The sequence below is a fragment of the Poecilia mexicana genome, unplaced genomic scaffold, assembly GCF_051168715.1.
Source record: "Poecilia mexicana isolate PSO_F unplaced genomic scaffold, ASM5116871v1 scaffold_6, whole genome shotgun sequence".
Classification (NCBI taxonomy): Eukaryota; Metazoa; Chordata; class Actinopteri; order Cyprinodontiformes; family Poeciliidae; genus Poecilia; species Poecilia mexicana.
Window position 1 is genome coordinate 25,704,679 of NW_028263375.1, and position 15,951 is coordinate 25,720,629.

At 38.5% G+C, this 15,951-nt stretch overlaps 2 protein-coding genes across 2 annotated transcripts in view; one reads left to right on the forward strand and one right to left on the reverse strand.

The window, feature by feature from the left end:
• Window positions 1-771: 771 nt before the first annotated feature.
• mrps35 (mitochondrial ribosomal protein S35) lies at window positions 772-9,538 on the reverse strand. Its single transcript, XM_015003908.2, has 8 exons — window positions 9,362-9,538; window positions 8,409-8,452; window positions 8,136-8,303; window positions 6,332-6,392; window positions 6,089-6,228; window positions 4,735-4,844; window positions 4,582-4,651; window positions 772-1,239 (listed from the first exon to the last, which is right to left on the reverse strand). Exons 1-8 carry the CDS (start codon window positions 9,492-9,494, stop codon window positions 970-972), a joined length of 996 nt encoding a protein of 331 aa, XP_014859394.2. The 5' UTR covers window positions 9,495-9,538; the 3' UTR covers window positions 772-969.
• A 1,175-nt stretch (window positions 9,539-10,713) lies between these two features.
• kcnq1.2 (potassium voltage-gated channel, KQT-like subfamily, member 1.2) overlaps window positions 10,714-15,951 on the forward strand; it is a 126,563-nt gene continuing 121,325 nt past the window's right edge. The window contains exons 1-2 of the mRNA XM_015003907.2: window positions 10,714-11,230; window positions 14,060-14,715. Of these exons, the coding sequence (XP_014859393.2) occupies window positions 14,222-14,715 (494 nt within the window). The 5' untranslated portion in view covers window positions 10,714-11,230; window positions 14,060-14,221. The remainder of the gene's footprint in view (window positions 11,231-14,059; window positions 14,716-15,951) is intronic.

A 15,951-nucleotide genomic window follows, 5' to 3' on the forward strand; every position in this document is an offset into this window, starting at 1 on the left:
TTTGTTTTGACGGGGCTTTGAGAGGCAGGGTTGCTAGGTGACTGACACGGGAGCTGCAGACTAACTGACAACTGTTTTGGACATAGGGCAGAGTAAGAGAGTGTACTAGTCACAGTTAAAGGGAGATAACTAAGGAATAGTCCAACTAAGGTCTAAACAATTAATTAGTTAGCGCTTGGTTGATGAGGGAACAAAGTGAGTGTTTTGACGAGTATTGTTGAGCGTAATGTTTATGTTTCGACATGAAAGTGTTAATATTTGTGCTAATATTTGATTAACTGTCGAACAGTTGGAATATGTTTTAGTTAATTTGTAATACAGAAATAGTTACTTAAATACATGTATTGTAAATTTAATATTACATAAAGTAAAGTTTATGGGTTAAGGTAAAAGGTTAGAACCACTAAGAGTTACTAATGGTATTTTATTTGTATGTTTGTAGCTCTTACGGTGTGTTCATGTACAAAGGCTGTTGAATAAAGAAACGTGAACCATCAGAGAGATCATCCTTTCAACCGGGACGCTACAGCCTGTGATATGTTGAAACTTTGCTGCACATCAACTGACCAGACGGAGACCACGTTTTCTCAGTTTATTGCCTGACCTTAAAAAAAAAAAAAACAGATTACAGACAGAACGTCTTCCAAGAGGGACAAACTGTCTCAGGAAGCATCTTTCCTGATGAGTATGATCAAATTTAAAGCTGATTCTTTGACTGAATGGAGCTCTTATTATGAAATCTTTCCTGCTTTGAAGAGAAAACTCAAACAGTTTCTTATGTTCTGCTTTTATTTTTGTATTAAAAACACCACATACTGGATATTACAGCAAATTTATTTGAGAAAATAAATGCTGCTGACACCATCAGACATTCAAGATCATTCTGGCAACAGAATAACTCAGTTGAAATCATTCTGCTTAACATGCTTTCAACTGTCCTCCTGTAAATGTTTATCAGCTTTAACGATTTCACACCTTGAGAACCTTCCTGACCGCCTCCTTGTACCGCAGCATGTTGCTCTCGCTCGGCTCTTCATTCTTCAGCGTCTCGACTGAGTCCTTATATTCCAGCACCTCCTCCCTTCCCAGCAGCTGCTCTCTCACTTCAGCTTCCTCTCCTTCTCCGGTAGCGTTGATGCGCAGCAGCGTGTCCAGGATGTTCTTCTGGGACGTGCTGTCCTCCCAGCTGTACTCCTCCATGTCTGCGCGGGTTTTCTCTGCCTCCCACGGCTCGATTTTCTGAAAAGGGAAGAAAGGAAATATGTGGAACTACGGCTTCACACCACCAGGACGATATGAAATCACAGTACAGCATTTGTAAGCATCAACCACTGAATCTTGGATTTGGTTTGGATTTGACTACGCCATTTTCTGCACTGGTGTCTTTTGTGGCCACCAACAGGTTTTCTCCTACATTTAGCTACATTTATTTTCCCTTGCTGAACAAAAGCATCCCGACAGAATGATGCTGCCACCACCAATAGCGCTTTTTTAATCTCCTTCTCTGAAAACAATTCTTTTAGACTTTCTCAAGATGGCTGTATTTATTCTGAGAATTTCTCTAAATCTGGTTTTGGTTTTTAAGAGCAAATTGTTATGAAGACAAATGCACACCACACTTTAGATGTTTTTTTGTGTTAAATGTTTTAAAACCACCTTAATTACATTTGTACCCCATTTTGTGTTGAGGTAACTCACAAAACCACCATAAAATATACAGAAATTTGCAGTAGCAACTTGACAAAAATGAAGAATTTCAAGGGAAATTAATAGTATGAATAGATTTGGAGTAATATAGGCACTGCATTTTTCCTGCTGAGTGAAAATAGATCAAAGATTAAACAACTTTGAAACTGCTTTTTCCACTTCCCTTTTTGGCAACAAAGGCTAAATATCTTATGTCTCATCTTCTAACAAAGTTATTTTCTCCTGCTCTGTATGCTGCCTGTTCAGCCGTCATCGGGTTCCCCGGAGAACAATAAGAACCATTATCTTAAAGCGGAGCGGCGACTGGGCCATCAGTGGCGCTTCGATCCAGGTGTTTGGGGTTAATGACCATCATTTACTGCGATACGCATCTGATTCCTCATAAAACCCTGTCTGGATCAGGTCCAGGAGCAGAGTATGATACCTCATAGATCAGTAACCGCCCCAGAAAACCAAACACATTCAATTTTTTATTTTTTTTTATTAAAAAAGCAAAACTATTTTTCCAATGACTGTTTAAGCATCCATCAAAGAGTAGATTGTTCAGTGTGCATGCAGCTTACTTTCCAGGCCTTTCACAGACAAAAGGCCACCTGTTCTTCCTGATTGCGTTTGTGTACCTTCAAACAAATCCGTTTTGGGAAGATGACAGGTGTTGTGCACCGGGTGGGGTAGGGGGAAGCAAGTCTCCCCCTCATGCTACTGAAAGGTTTCTTGCAGTCAGCTCCAGAGCTGATTCGGATTAGCACCCGTTGGAATTAGCAGCCGAGGTCTTCCTCTCCAAGTGGGGAGATATTATCACCTCAGTGGCTGCTAACAATTGGCTCCTTTGTGGGCTAGCGTTACAACCCGATCGCCGCTCCACTGTAAAGTCGTCCAAAAGCCCGCTGGACAAGCACTGTGCCTTCCATTGTGTGTCCGAAAGGGCAGCGGACAATGTTCTGCTTCCTGACTCAAACACCTTTTTTTGACTGGGAGATTTTTTTTTTTTTTTTTTTTCCTTCCCCTCGCTAATGTGGCCAAGCCGTGACAGGAAGAGCTCCTGAAAGCAGAGGTTGGACAACAAAGAGAGTCATTTTCTTTTTATATGCCTGGCTCCAAATGCGTAGGGACAGCACTGAGGCCGACGTGGTGTGGTCCAACACCTGATAGGGGCGTCTGTTTTCTTTTTTTCTTTACTCATCAGGGAGAAAATGTCAACTGGACAATGCTGCTGTTTGCCGTCCTCCTGCCTATTTAGCTCCGACGCCTCCCTAATGGGGTTAGCTCTCCAAGAAAAGCGGACAAGATCGCTCTCTGTCCTGGAGAGAAATGCTGGCTCATCCGATAAGAATATATGAAGCTGAAGGATTTAAAAATCCTGAAAATAAAGTCTAGAACATGCGGCACAAGCTGGTTGTTTACTATGGGTATGAAATGTTTTTGTATTTAATAGCACTTAAATGTTTCTGATCAAACCAAATGTAATATTAGAAAAAAAAATGGAGTAAATAACAAATGTTTCCTAAACAATTAACTTATAGAATGAAAAGCCATCCAAAATAACTTGGCACTGAGAAAAATTGACCCCTAAACAATAAGAGCTTGGAGGACCGTTAGCAACTCTTTACCCCACCTGCCTATCTGGAGCTGGGGGAATTCAGATTTATTGGTTTTTAGTCCAGACTTTGACTAAGCCACTTTAAAACCTTTATTCTATTTTTTTTTATTATTATTATTTTTCTAGGGTGTTTTTAGGTTCTCACTAGTAAGCCCAAGCAAAGGCAAGTTTATTTGCGAGGCCTTAAAGGAAACATGAAAAGAGCATAAAAACTGGGAACCGATATGAGAATTTGGGCCAATTTGAATATCCGATATCAGACAGACATGGATATTCCTGCCGATATGTTGTGCATCCCTAATAAAAATCTTTCAGTTTGTTATTACTTAATATGTCAACCACTTGAAAGCATTGTATAAAAGAAACAAATATTAAAATACAGATTTAAAGAAGTCTGGTTTAAACTCAACTTTAGGTTTATTTCACAATTTAAATTCATTTTTGTATTTTTTTTAAATTAAATAACTAATATTTACAGGGGACAGTGAAGGCTACAGTAGTTTAGATGTTTTTTTTGGCAGGCCGACCTCGCCCTGTTCCATCTTTTCTTCATTAGTGGATAACGCCTCTCGCTGCACCTTACTGAAGAACTGAAACCTTAAATATTACTTTTGATCCCAATTTGTTCTCCAATTTTCTTCACACTAGTAAATGCAATGTTTTTTTAAAGCCGTTTATCCTTTTATTTGTGAAAATTTGTGACTAATCCAGGATTTAGCAAGTGCTGTAATTATATTTTCACACAGGGTTGGGCTGGTTTGGACAATTTTTTTTCCTCTAATAAATTAAATCATAATCTGAATACTGCTTTTTAAAATTTACTTCCCAAATATTAAAATATCTTTGATAATCCGAAGCATTTAAGTGTGACAGACAAGTACGTACTAAACAGATAAATCTGTAAATTCAAAGGTATATTAAAGGATAAAGGATAAGTAACACAGATTACATAAGTGGAAACCCGAGAGGCACTGCCTCCCATTTAACGCTGCGGCGTGAGGAAGGCTTTCCAGAAACATCTCATCTCAAGCCCAACTGAGAACAAACCAAATGCGACAGCAGGTCTTTAACTGAACAGTTGGCCTTTAAATGAGCGGATGATAGTTGAAAGAAAACAAAACAAAACAAAAAAGGTCAGCAAAGTAAAGGTCAGACACTTACGGGGGGATTCTGAAGAGGCACAAACAATTCACCTAAAAACCCCGCGAACGAGGCACGGATACATCCTGACACGACAGAGTGAGCAAAACAAAAAGACAAGCTGCTCGACTTACCCAGGATTCGTGGTACAGGACAGTCAGCAGGTACATGGCGTAGTCATAGTTCTGCTGCCTCAGAGGGCAGCTGGGGCAGAAAAGGGGGATATTTAAGGGTATGTTTGATTTGTGTTAGGATTGTGTGTTTTCAGGGGGGGCGGTGTTGTTTACCTTTCTGTTTTGATGGTGAGGATGTCTGAGTCTTTGCAGTATCTGTCCCCAACAAGTTTGAGCATCTTCTTGCGGGCGTGGCCATCCAGGTTCAAACTGGACAACTTTACCTGGAGGGCAGGTCACATGACGCGCTTAGACGTTAAACAAATTACACAAAGTTTTCAATTCAGCTTTGAATAATTTCTAATAATTTATTATTACTTATTTGCATGTCTTAATGTATTTCTAATACAGTATATTAAAAAAAAGCTCAAGTTGTTACATGGAAAATCTCTAGGATGTGCCAATTTTTATCCGATTAATCGTCAGAACAATCGAAAGCTAAAATCGTTGCAGCCCTAATTTTAAGTGTTTAATTAAGTGACTGAAATATAGTCACCGTTCGGATGTATAGAATATCATAAAATAACATTCTGATGACATCAAATCTTTTAAAAACATACCTGTTGCAATTCAAGTTCAAGGCATCAGGTATGCAAACACGCACAGATATAACTCGTCTGTTATGGCAAGAGAAGAAAATGTTCTTTTACATGCAGAAATACGAGTCTGGATGAATTTGCTCTAGATTTGTGATTCCTCTTTGAGAGATTTGCTCTCCAATCCATCTTGGAGCCTAATCCACCTGGATTAATTTCTAATTCCTACCTTGCTGCTATAATCTAAGGCAATGTGTCAGGAGAGCAGATGGTTGGTGATTAATAGCAAATTTGACACAAGAGAAAACTATTAATGTCAGAATCTTCACTGTCCTCAGTATGCAACTATGGATACAGAAGCTCATGTTGTCGTCATGTTTTTTCCAAATGTCTCCACGTTTCTAAAGAGTCGCTTTTGTTGCATTTTCTGACTAAATTTAACCGGAGCGGAGCAAACTGTATTTTCTCAACTCGTTTATATATTCAGTATGTTTACGTTTGGTTTATATTAAGTGATCATGTTCTTGGTTTTCTGCATGTATTTGCATGTATGGCTTCAGTCTGAAAGAAGGATTGGGTATTGATGGATTAGTGGTAGCACGAGGATTAAGTGGAATATTAAAATGTCTCCAAAAATATGTTGATGGCAAACTGTTTTCTGACCCCCCCCCTGCTGTGGAAGCTGTTGGGAAGCAAGAGGGAGGGGCGGGGGGGGTGGGGGGGGGCAAATAAATAAAAGAAAAACCAACTAAGTCCAGGGCAAATCTGTCAGTTTAATAATGCAAAGTGTTTTGTTTGTGAATGAATGTCTGTGTCATTGCGTCGACTGGCCGCTGTGTAATTCTGTAATCTTGAGAAACAATTCAAGTTCAACTCAGTCAGGTAAAAACAGCGGCCGGGACTTTTTCAGAGCGATCGTCGTGGAAACTCACTTTCATGTGAACGACGCGAGCTGAAGGATTCCTGATGGAGGGCCCAGCAGACACGTAGTCTGTGCTCTGGAATTTAACTGGAAAGTGCTCGTCGCATTTGGCGTCGGTGTCCAGGGCCGAGGGCCACTCTGTGCAGAAAGCTAACAGCGGAGAAGATAACATTATCATATTAAAACTCATGAAAACCAAAAAGAAAATACCTTTAAACAAGGCAAGTAACATTATCCTGGACTGAGTGCTTACGTTTCAGAGCTTCACAGTGTTTCCTGATAGCTGCTGGTGTCAGATGCAAAAAGTTTGGTATCTGAAACAAAGTCGAAAAGATCATGTAGCGATTTGGATACGAGAAGGAACTAAACACTTTTTTTTATTACTAAAAACAACTTCTCCACCTCTTCCAATCAGCAGCTGGATGGTGAAAAAGCAAAAAAAAAAAAAAAAAAAAAAAAAAACTTTCTGGGTTTTCCCCAACAAGATAATGTTCTCAAACACATCAACATTGCTTTTGGAGTTTGAAAAGTAAATGAACATTTAGATTTGGATGCTAAACTGAAAATATTTGGATTTTAAAAGTGTGACCCACAGCAGGAAAACAAACCAATTTAAAAGACCCCTACAAAAAATCAGTTGGAAAAAAGTGGTGAAATATTCAGACAAAATTGTTCCAGAAGCTTATTGGTGGTAATCTAAACAATGACCCATATTTATGTTTTAATCTATATGTGCAATTCTACAATAAATATAAAATGTGTGCACCCAATTCTTATTCATAAAATTCCTGTTTCATGTTATAGACACACACACACACACGATGACATTAAGCATGTGGAATCATAACGAAGCCTTATATCATCAGAAAAAACAACATTCATTGAATAAATGAGTGTAAGCAGATTATATAAAAAATAAAACATGGAATCCTTTAATGGCCCTTTTAATGTAATGATGGATATAATAATTCAGTCCAGCCTTTATCCCTCCGTATTTTAATCTGCTCACTAACCTTTCACATGTTTGTTAGTAATAGATATATATACTTACACCGGAATAATGGCTTAGTAGCTGGAAAATAAACAGTTTTACCATGAAAGGCATTTTATTTAATGCTACTACTGCTTTCTACATTTAAAATTACATTTGATCTGATGAAAATTATTTTCTACTTGTTACTAAAATTTGTTATTGAGAGTTAAAGATGGATTTTTTTTGTTGGCATGAATGAGAAGCTGCTAAGTATTTTTCCTTTCACTAAACTTTCCATCAATGTGCTTCAACAAAGCACTCAGTGAACTACCAGCTTCATTTACAATTTGGACAATTCTCAAGACTTAAAAAAAAAAAAAATTAGTTTTCTAAGAAACTAAAATACTGGCTCGCCATTAGCTGTCATCACTAAAACTAACAGAAACAGTAGCTTCATAAATTTAACTCTGGGTGTCATTTATTTTATAATGTAATGGGTTTAAGTTGTTGGAATAAAATAAATAAACACTTCAATAATGGTTTAATTCATTAATATGCACCAATACCAGTTTTACAAAGGAATGATGGACAGAACGGGAAAACAAACCTCCTCTCATCCTTTGGGTAAAGAGAATATTACATAAAACACAAAAATATATAAAATATCCTGATATAATGTCAAAATGAGTGTAGATAATAATCTCTAAGGTGTGATGTTTCAAGTACTCAAGCCAAGTAAGTAACAAACAGCAGTTTATCTCCTGCAGGCAGAAGGAAATGAGTATCGTCAGGCCACCCGGCTGACTTCCAGCTGTGACGAATGTAAGTAGTGGATCTGCGAGTGGCTCGAGTCCAGATGGGGCAGCTGCTGCTTGCTAATCCGTGCACAGAGACACGGCCATGGGGGAGAACAATACAGAAAGAGGAGCTCCACTAGCGCAGCAGCAGCACTGACTTGGCTAGTCAGGAGAAATAAATCTTACATTTCTGAGAAAATTTGTAATTCAAAAAGCTAGAACCGCGTAATTAATTTTTTATTCATTATTTATTTAGCTTTGGTTCTTCATAGGTCATGAACTCTGACCTTTATTAATTCCAAGTTGCCCTTCTTCTCTGGTGGAATGCCTCTCTTCACAGGGTAGCCCATCCGCAGAGGAAGAGGGACGGTGTTGGCCCTGAAGGGGGTCGCTGCGGGATAAACTGAGGTCCAGTCCTGATCCAGCGCCATCTTTTCAGTCCTAGGCTCCCCAGGCTAATGTACAAAAAAAAGTGAAGAAAAAAAAAAAGAAAAAAAAAGAGTGAAGATAATTTTGAAAGTTGTAAAATAATATTGCTAGTAGGTCTTGTGTTAACTTACTCCTCTCTTTGGTCTTCTGCCAGTGGATCCTTTACCGCCCCTCGCTGGAAGATTTAAAATTGACAGGATTTCTAGTTTTATCAAAGATATATTACTTTACCTGCTATAAACTGTTTCTATTTATAAAAAAAAACAAAAAGCTGTAGCAGTATGTTCATTAATAAAGAGCTATGCATGTCCAACGACTGAAATTTTTACCATTTCATCTTTGCAAATTAGTTCAGCTTTAACAGTTTTTAAATTTCCCCACAGAATCACAAAGTTAGTGTTAAACTTTGACTAGGCCTTTCTCACACATAAAAAAATCTTTGATTTTAAATAATTTTATTGCTTTTAACCTTTGTAGGCTGCATTTATCTCTTTTCATCTTCCGTGACAGGGGGGGGGGGAACATCCCCACACCATGATGCTGCCACACTAAGTGACCTTGACTTGCCATGTTTTGCATGTAACTCAAAAACTTATTATTTTGATATTTGACATTTCATTTAGAGGTGTCATATCAAATGTCTCTAATTTAAATGAGGCATTTAAATTAGAGACATTTTCCGTATTCGCTGAACACAAAAGCAAGCTCTATTTTATTTTAAGTTTTCACTCGCAAAAAATGATTTTACGCCATGCATGGTACAACACAATGGTCAGAGTATGTCTGAAATTTGTCTTGTATCACAGCAAAATTCGCTTACAATCACATACACAAACAGTATTGACTTTAGATGAAAAGACGGTGGGGATCACAGTTACTCTGATCTGTCCACATTTAGGCAAAGACGACAAAGCATTTTTAATCTGACCAAATCGTTTTCAAGTCTAATCACCATCACCATTAACTCTGCATAGCCTCAAGAAATGAAGGCACTTGACTTTGCTAACAGTTTCATATGGTTAGCTTAGCATCAGTAGCTCTTTATTTCTTTTAGCATAGTCAGCATTTCCAGAGACGAACTCACCTTTATTTGTAGAAGAAGAGTTTACTGTCAACGCCGTAGCATATGTGGCTCTGTTTCCTGTCTTCTTAAAACCCACACCAGAGACATTAGTTCGACCTAGCGACAGAAAAACCTTGCTACCAAAGGACGCCATGTTTTTTCACCCGCTTCATTGACTACGGACACCGACGAGAGACAATATGTGGTAACCGCGAAACGACCAAGTTGACTCGTCGAGAGCGTTTCAGCGCCTCCTGCAGATGAAAAGAGATTTTCAAGCTCTCATTTACTGTAAGGTAGTGACAATTCTTCCACACTGCTGCTCAGGTAAGGATGTTATAACAATTACAGATGGTATCCTCTCTTTATTTATCTTCTTAGTTATTTTCCATGAACGCGCTTGACCAGCTGTTGAGTCTCCCTCTGCCAGCTGCTGCTTTCCAAACAGCTGCTGCGTTCAGTGACCACCGGTAAAATAGCCACAAACAATAAATATTTCCCCAACACTGAACTCGATTAAAATAAACCCTCGCTTATTAATAGGAGCCCATTTCCTCCACTTAAAAGAGTATTTCAGGACTACGAGATATAAAGCCATAGTTGTGAGATATAAGCTGATAATATCAATTTTCAAGTCATCATTGTGAGATACAAATACAATTTTTTACAACTTTTTGTCATATTTATTACATACAAATTTCAGTTATGAGATAGATGATAATGGTTTACATTTTTAACGTCATGTAGGTCATCATTTTAGTTTTCCAAATGTTAATTGTGAGATTTAACTATAAGATTATTTTCATTTTCAAAGTCATTAGATGAGATAAAAATTATAATCTTCTTAATTCTGACTTTGTATCTAAACTATGACAGTGAAAGTTGAAATCGTCTCGCCATTGACGATTCATACTCTGACTTTGTATTTCATAATTTGGTCTTTGGTTTTAAATTTAAGCAATGTTTTAAATTTAAAACTATAGAACTTACTACTTGTGATGTCTCATCCATGAAATTATTTTTATGTGATCCAAATAGATTTATCTATTTAAGTAGGACGTGTACAAAGTCTTTATCTTCAGCTGCTGGTTTTAAACTTCACTTTAAAGCAGTGGCTTAAACAGTAGGTGAAAACCTAATTTAACAAATAGATAAAATGCAAGTGGAAAAGTTTTTTAAAATTTAAATCTGAAGTTGTAGTGTCAAGGTGATTAAAAATGGCAACATACAACAACATTGATATCCAAGTAGAATATTAACCTAAGTGATCATATTATTGATATTGATATTAATATTGATCTGCCCAGGGCAGATGTGGCTTCAATCCAGTATTTTTGCCTTCATCCACATGTGAATGTGAGTTTGAGTGGGAATGTCTGATTGCATTGTAAAACATCTTTGAGTGTGCAAACAGTCATTTTATTTTATATTTCAAACTAAAATAATACAGAGCTGCTTGGCCTGTGTTTATTTGCAATTTTTCAGTTTCCCAAACAAAATACTATTTAAAAAAAAAACTATATATATTTTTTTTAAATTCACCATATCAAACAAAAGGAGTCGCTTGCAACTTTAGTTTGCTTGGACAGTCGGTGATGATTACTTTGACCATCAGTATTGTCATTTCCTATAAACTTTGAATGCAGCACTCGGCCAGGCGCAGCTGCGATGCACTTCAAGGAGACAGGTCCCGAGGGCAGCAACCGATTGAAGACTGGTGGTTTGATTGCATTTGCGATATTGCCTTTGTTTCTGAACGCTGCTGGATGATTTATTGATCATGCGCAATGCATGACTGGAGTTTGTTTTAATGAAAAGCTCAAAAGAAGGGATTTCTGCTCGTCTCAGTTGGAACTTGCATCACTTGCAGATTACAACTTGGAGTTCAAGGTAAATCCGATATTTTTTTGGTGACATATTTATCGTTTTATACGTCTGTTGCAACGATCATATGTCAATAATAATACAGGATACTTTCCATCACAAGTTTTTCCTCTCTCTCTCAATGTATCAAATAAACAGCGACCACGCATGCTTCTTTAGGTAATGGAAAATGTGTTGGGGATTTTTCGACACTCAACTTCTTGTTTAACTTGCTTCCTGAAGCTGGAGGGGCGACTCAGTTTAACGTAAAGTTAGACAACAGTACCCGGTAATTGGAGTCCTGTCTGACAGTTCATCGTGTGTGGCATGAGGATGCGGTTTTTAAATGCAGAAGCTCTCCGATACCGTCCTGTCACCAGCTCATCTATAGTTGAGGACGGGGTACCTGCTCCTAATTGCCGCCGCCCCCCTCTGTTGCCCCAGGAGACATTTTCCGATCATTTAGCCTGAGCATGTCATCACCTGGTTCAGTCTCCCTCCTGGTAATACAACAAGCTGCCCTCCCAACCTGTAACTGAAGGCTTTTATGAATGAAAGATGACGTTTTGTTGAGTTGTCAACCTGCCCTTATATACGCACAAGTTACTTTTTCCGTGAGCATAATGGTTTTAAATTGCCATATCTTTTTTTTTTTTTTATGTAAATAATCTGCTCCATCCAGACTGACTGAGCTTGAGAAATTTCAGCAACCTTTACAATCCAGAGTCAATTCTTTAATCAGTCCAGCTAAATAAAACTTGCTTAGTGCAGCAAGTCTTACATGACCTACACATTTTTTTAAATAAATATTTATAATTAGAATTTTTATTTATTTATTTATTTAATTAATTATTATTTCTACTTTTGGGTTTAAAATACAGAAAAAAAACATCAGAATGTGCCAGAAAAGGATAGATTATCTTCTATGGGGCGTCAATATTTGTGTAAAATGATGTAAAAAGAAAAAAAAAGACAAGAAAATATTAAACATTACTGGTACTTTCAGTGTCGTTCTGCTGTAAAAAAAAACAAAAAAAACTCCTATAACCTCAATTTATTGTATGTTTTTTCTTTTGTTTATTATTATTTGTAGGCAAAGTTACTAAGAACTGTTGTGAAGTCACAGACCCTGTGCACCCACACTTTTCAGATTTGTAATCACAAAAAATAAATCATTTTCCTTCCATTCCACAATTTGGGACTTTATCCCGTGAGTGTCTATCACATAAAGTCTCAACAAAGCAAATGTGGCTTTTTTTTGGTTCAACGTCACAAGATGTGAAAAAGTTCAAAAGATATCAGCAGCTAGCAGGTTCTGCTTCACACAGTATCCAACCTGGTGCAAATGTGGCCAGATTATAAAACCCCAAAAAAGTTAAAGGGAGGTCAGTAGAGAGTAATGCACATGACCACTGCTACCTTCTTCACTTATCAGTCTAACTTTATTTTTATTCAGCTGCACGTTAACGCGACATGTTTTGCTCAAATTCCCGGGTTTACACTTTGGTGTGGACAGCCGAATTATTTTCTCTAAATATATTCAGAGTCCATGCGGTGCATCTGTTTTTCCTTTCCAGATGGAAGAGGAGCGGGGCGGGTGGTGTTTGACATCCATCCAGGGCAATCCAGCCGGATGGCGGTTTCACAAAAGAAAATCCTCAGAGAGAGAAAGTGTGTTGTAAGGGAACATTGCAAAATATTACATAAAAGCAAAACGTTACCTCTTAGTGTTATTATGTTCACAGAGGTCACAAAAATGCAGCCTCTAACTTTAGCAATCGACTAAGGCTATTTTTATGAATGAAAATCAGATGATATTTAGCTTTTTATTCTGTTTAAATTTAATCTCAGCAACCAGGTGTTGAAAAAGTTGGTTGCGGCTTTCATCAGCTGTTTATACATCAAAAGAATGTATAGACTCTGAAAGTATGGTGCTTAGATAATTACCTAACATGTATTGTAGGGCTGTAACGATTCCTCGAATGGTTCAAGTGCCTTGATTATTAAAATTCCTCGAGGCAAATTATCTGCCTCGAAGCTTCGTTAAATTATATTTTATTAGTAAGCGCGCCGTGTTCCGGCTGGGTGATTATTTATGTTGCGCAACGCTCTCCCTTCTCCCTATACAAAATTTAAAAATGCACAGTAGGAACGGCGACATGCAGATAGACTGGTGGACTGATGCTTAGTGTAGCTTTACGAAGGAACTGGGAAAACAAATTTTCTACTTTCCCAGTCGCAACGAGCTGCACATACCTGGCAGATGTGTTTCTGTGTGTGACGAAAGTGCAAATCCAAATCCTGTTGTTCACAAGTACACCCGGGTGGGCAAGATGTCACTGCGACCTGAAATTGTTTATTTCCTACTGCTACTATTGCTGTCATGTTGAAAAGGAATAATCAAGGAGAAAGTCAGAGGAGAGAAGTTAGCACTACGTATATAGAAGAGTTTCAAGATATTGAGTAACGGGTAGCACAACATTAGAGGGCAAAGTTGATTCCAGTTCATGATGCTCTGAATCCCCAGAACCAGAACCAAACATGGAGAAGCAGCATTCAGCTTTTATGCAACACAAATCTGGAACAAACACCCGGAAAATTGTAAAACAACCAAAACTTTAAATCTAGACTAAAACCCCACAAGGTTGGAGTTGCTTTTGTGCCATAATAAATTAAACACTAACCAATATTTTGATGTGTAATGACGGCACTTGGCAAAATGTGATGGTTCAATTGTGGATTTATGTGTTTTTATGATGTAAAGCACTTTGAACTGCCTTGTTGCTGAAATGTCCCACGCAGACAAACTTGATTTATGTGCATCCTCATGACTCCTGTCACCTTTTCCTTTTTTAGGTATGGAGACCCATGCGGCCCTACAAAGAGCACACTTCTCCGCCGCAGGTAGCTAGTTCTCACCTGCTGCTGGGCCGCTCCCTCCTGCGCAAACCTCGGCCAGAACCACCAGGATTTTAAAAGTCCTCATTAGCACCCCTCTGCCCGTCCTGAAGGGGCACGATGGGGGAAAGACGAGCACGCTCCTTTCACATGACCTGCCATGTGCAGCGGGACTATGGCAGCAGGATGCGGAGCTCCTTCATACGCTGCAGCCCCAACGGATGTGCCGGCACGAGCATCAGCCTGAGCCTGGACCAGGAGATGGACCTGGCCGCCTCCACCGGTCCCGCTGCCGGCTGCGGTGCCTTGCGGGTCCCCGTGCCTGACGTCGGCCACTACTCGCCAGTTTCGCTGGAGATGGACCCCCCGGCGGTGAATAATGGATCAGGCTTCCCCTGCTTACCTCCAGCTGACACAAAGGACCCGGAGCTGCAGATCGCACACAGCCAGCCGTCCGTTACCCCCGTCCCGCCGCCTCTCCCTCGCTCCAGTTGGCTGCGCCATCATCAGAAGGAGTTCCAGAGTCCTTACATTAAGACTAGCATGCAGGGGGACGTTTACAACTTTCTAGAAAGACCCGCAGGGTTGAAATGCTTCCTCTACCACTTTCTAGTGTGAGTACCTGCCTGCTTTTGTTCTTTACCCATTTGGCTGCAAACTTCAGATGAACTCGATGTTGGTTTGAATTGAAACGTTTGTGAACCCAACTGCAAAGAGTTTAATGTAAAGAAAAGGTTTTAGGTTTCTGTATCCGATACAGATATCTGATGTTTAGTATCGGCTGATACCGATATGATACGGAAAAGCAGTTCTGAATTGATTTGAAGTGTTTCTTTTATTTAAACACAGATATAAATGTACTGAATTACACAATCTTTGATACCTCTGCACCAGTACAGGATGCTTAAATACACCTGTAGCTCCACAAGCTTGGTCAAACATGCAAAAACAAACACTTTTACATCCTGCTTTACTCCTAATTGTTAGTGCAGTTAGTAGTAAAACAGTCAATGTCATAAAGAAACCAGAAAAAACATTGACCACTTCGGTCAGTCGTGAAAATATTTCAAATGGTTCAGAAAGTGCAATTATCTAAATATAATGTAAAATAAGTAATAAAGCTCGACATCACAACTCATAGAAATAGACAGAGTAGCTCTGCCCTTATTGGTACCGATACACATATTAATATCAAATCGTGTTTCATTATTGTTGATGAAAACTAACGAAATTACCAAAATTTGCAATAAAACTTCAAGAAAGGAAAACTAACTAAAACTTTAATGTCTGCTCACATGACTAAAATGAGCTGAACTTAGTCTTTGTTTGTGTGTCTCGTTAGTATGAAGTTGTAGATTTTTATTTTTTATTTTTCTTGCTGTGCTGCATCATGTTTGCTGATGCCGGACCTTCAACAGTCATGTCAGCAAAAGTTTACAGAAAAAGCGCTGGAGTCCAATTGGGGATTATAAATGTGTCTTAGATGAAATGAAGTGTCTTGCAGTTGAACAAGATAAAACATTTGGTTCGTTATTAAAGGAGAAAATATCCCACAAACTTTAACATTTAGTAGTTTGGGCATTTAAAAAAAAAAAAATTAAAAATCAAACTACTACTCCTATCAGAAATCCCAGAGTGCCCTGGTAATATGTGAGAGAACGAGCTTCTATGATCTCATAAGTATTCCACAGTTTAGCCGTCGTAAGCCTGAAGCACGAGGATTTAGGTCAGATTAGATGGAAAATATGAATAATATTCATCATAGACGTTCAATTGAAATGCCTCTACTAGATACTATTTACATTCATTTCTAAATATACAAAGCCTGGCTAAACTTTGCAACCAACTTA

Excerpts from the sequence above, each read along its gene's own strand:
- mrps35 (XM_015003908.2), bottom strand. The coding sequence starts at position 9,494 with ATGGCGTCCTTTGGTAGCAAGGTTTTTCTGTCGCTAGGTCGAACTAAT. Across the intron at positions 4,845-6,088 it reads CTCGCGTCGTTCACATGAAA|GTAAAGTTGTCCAGTTTGAA; the intron begins GTGAGTTTCCAC and ends CCTGCCCTCCAG. Across the intron at positions 1,240-4,581 it reads TCCTGTACCACGAATCCTGG|AAAATCGAGCCGTGGGAGGC; the intron begins GTAAGTCGAGCA and ends TTCCCTTTTCAG.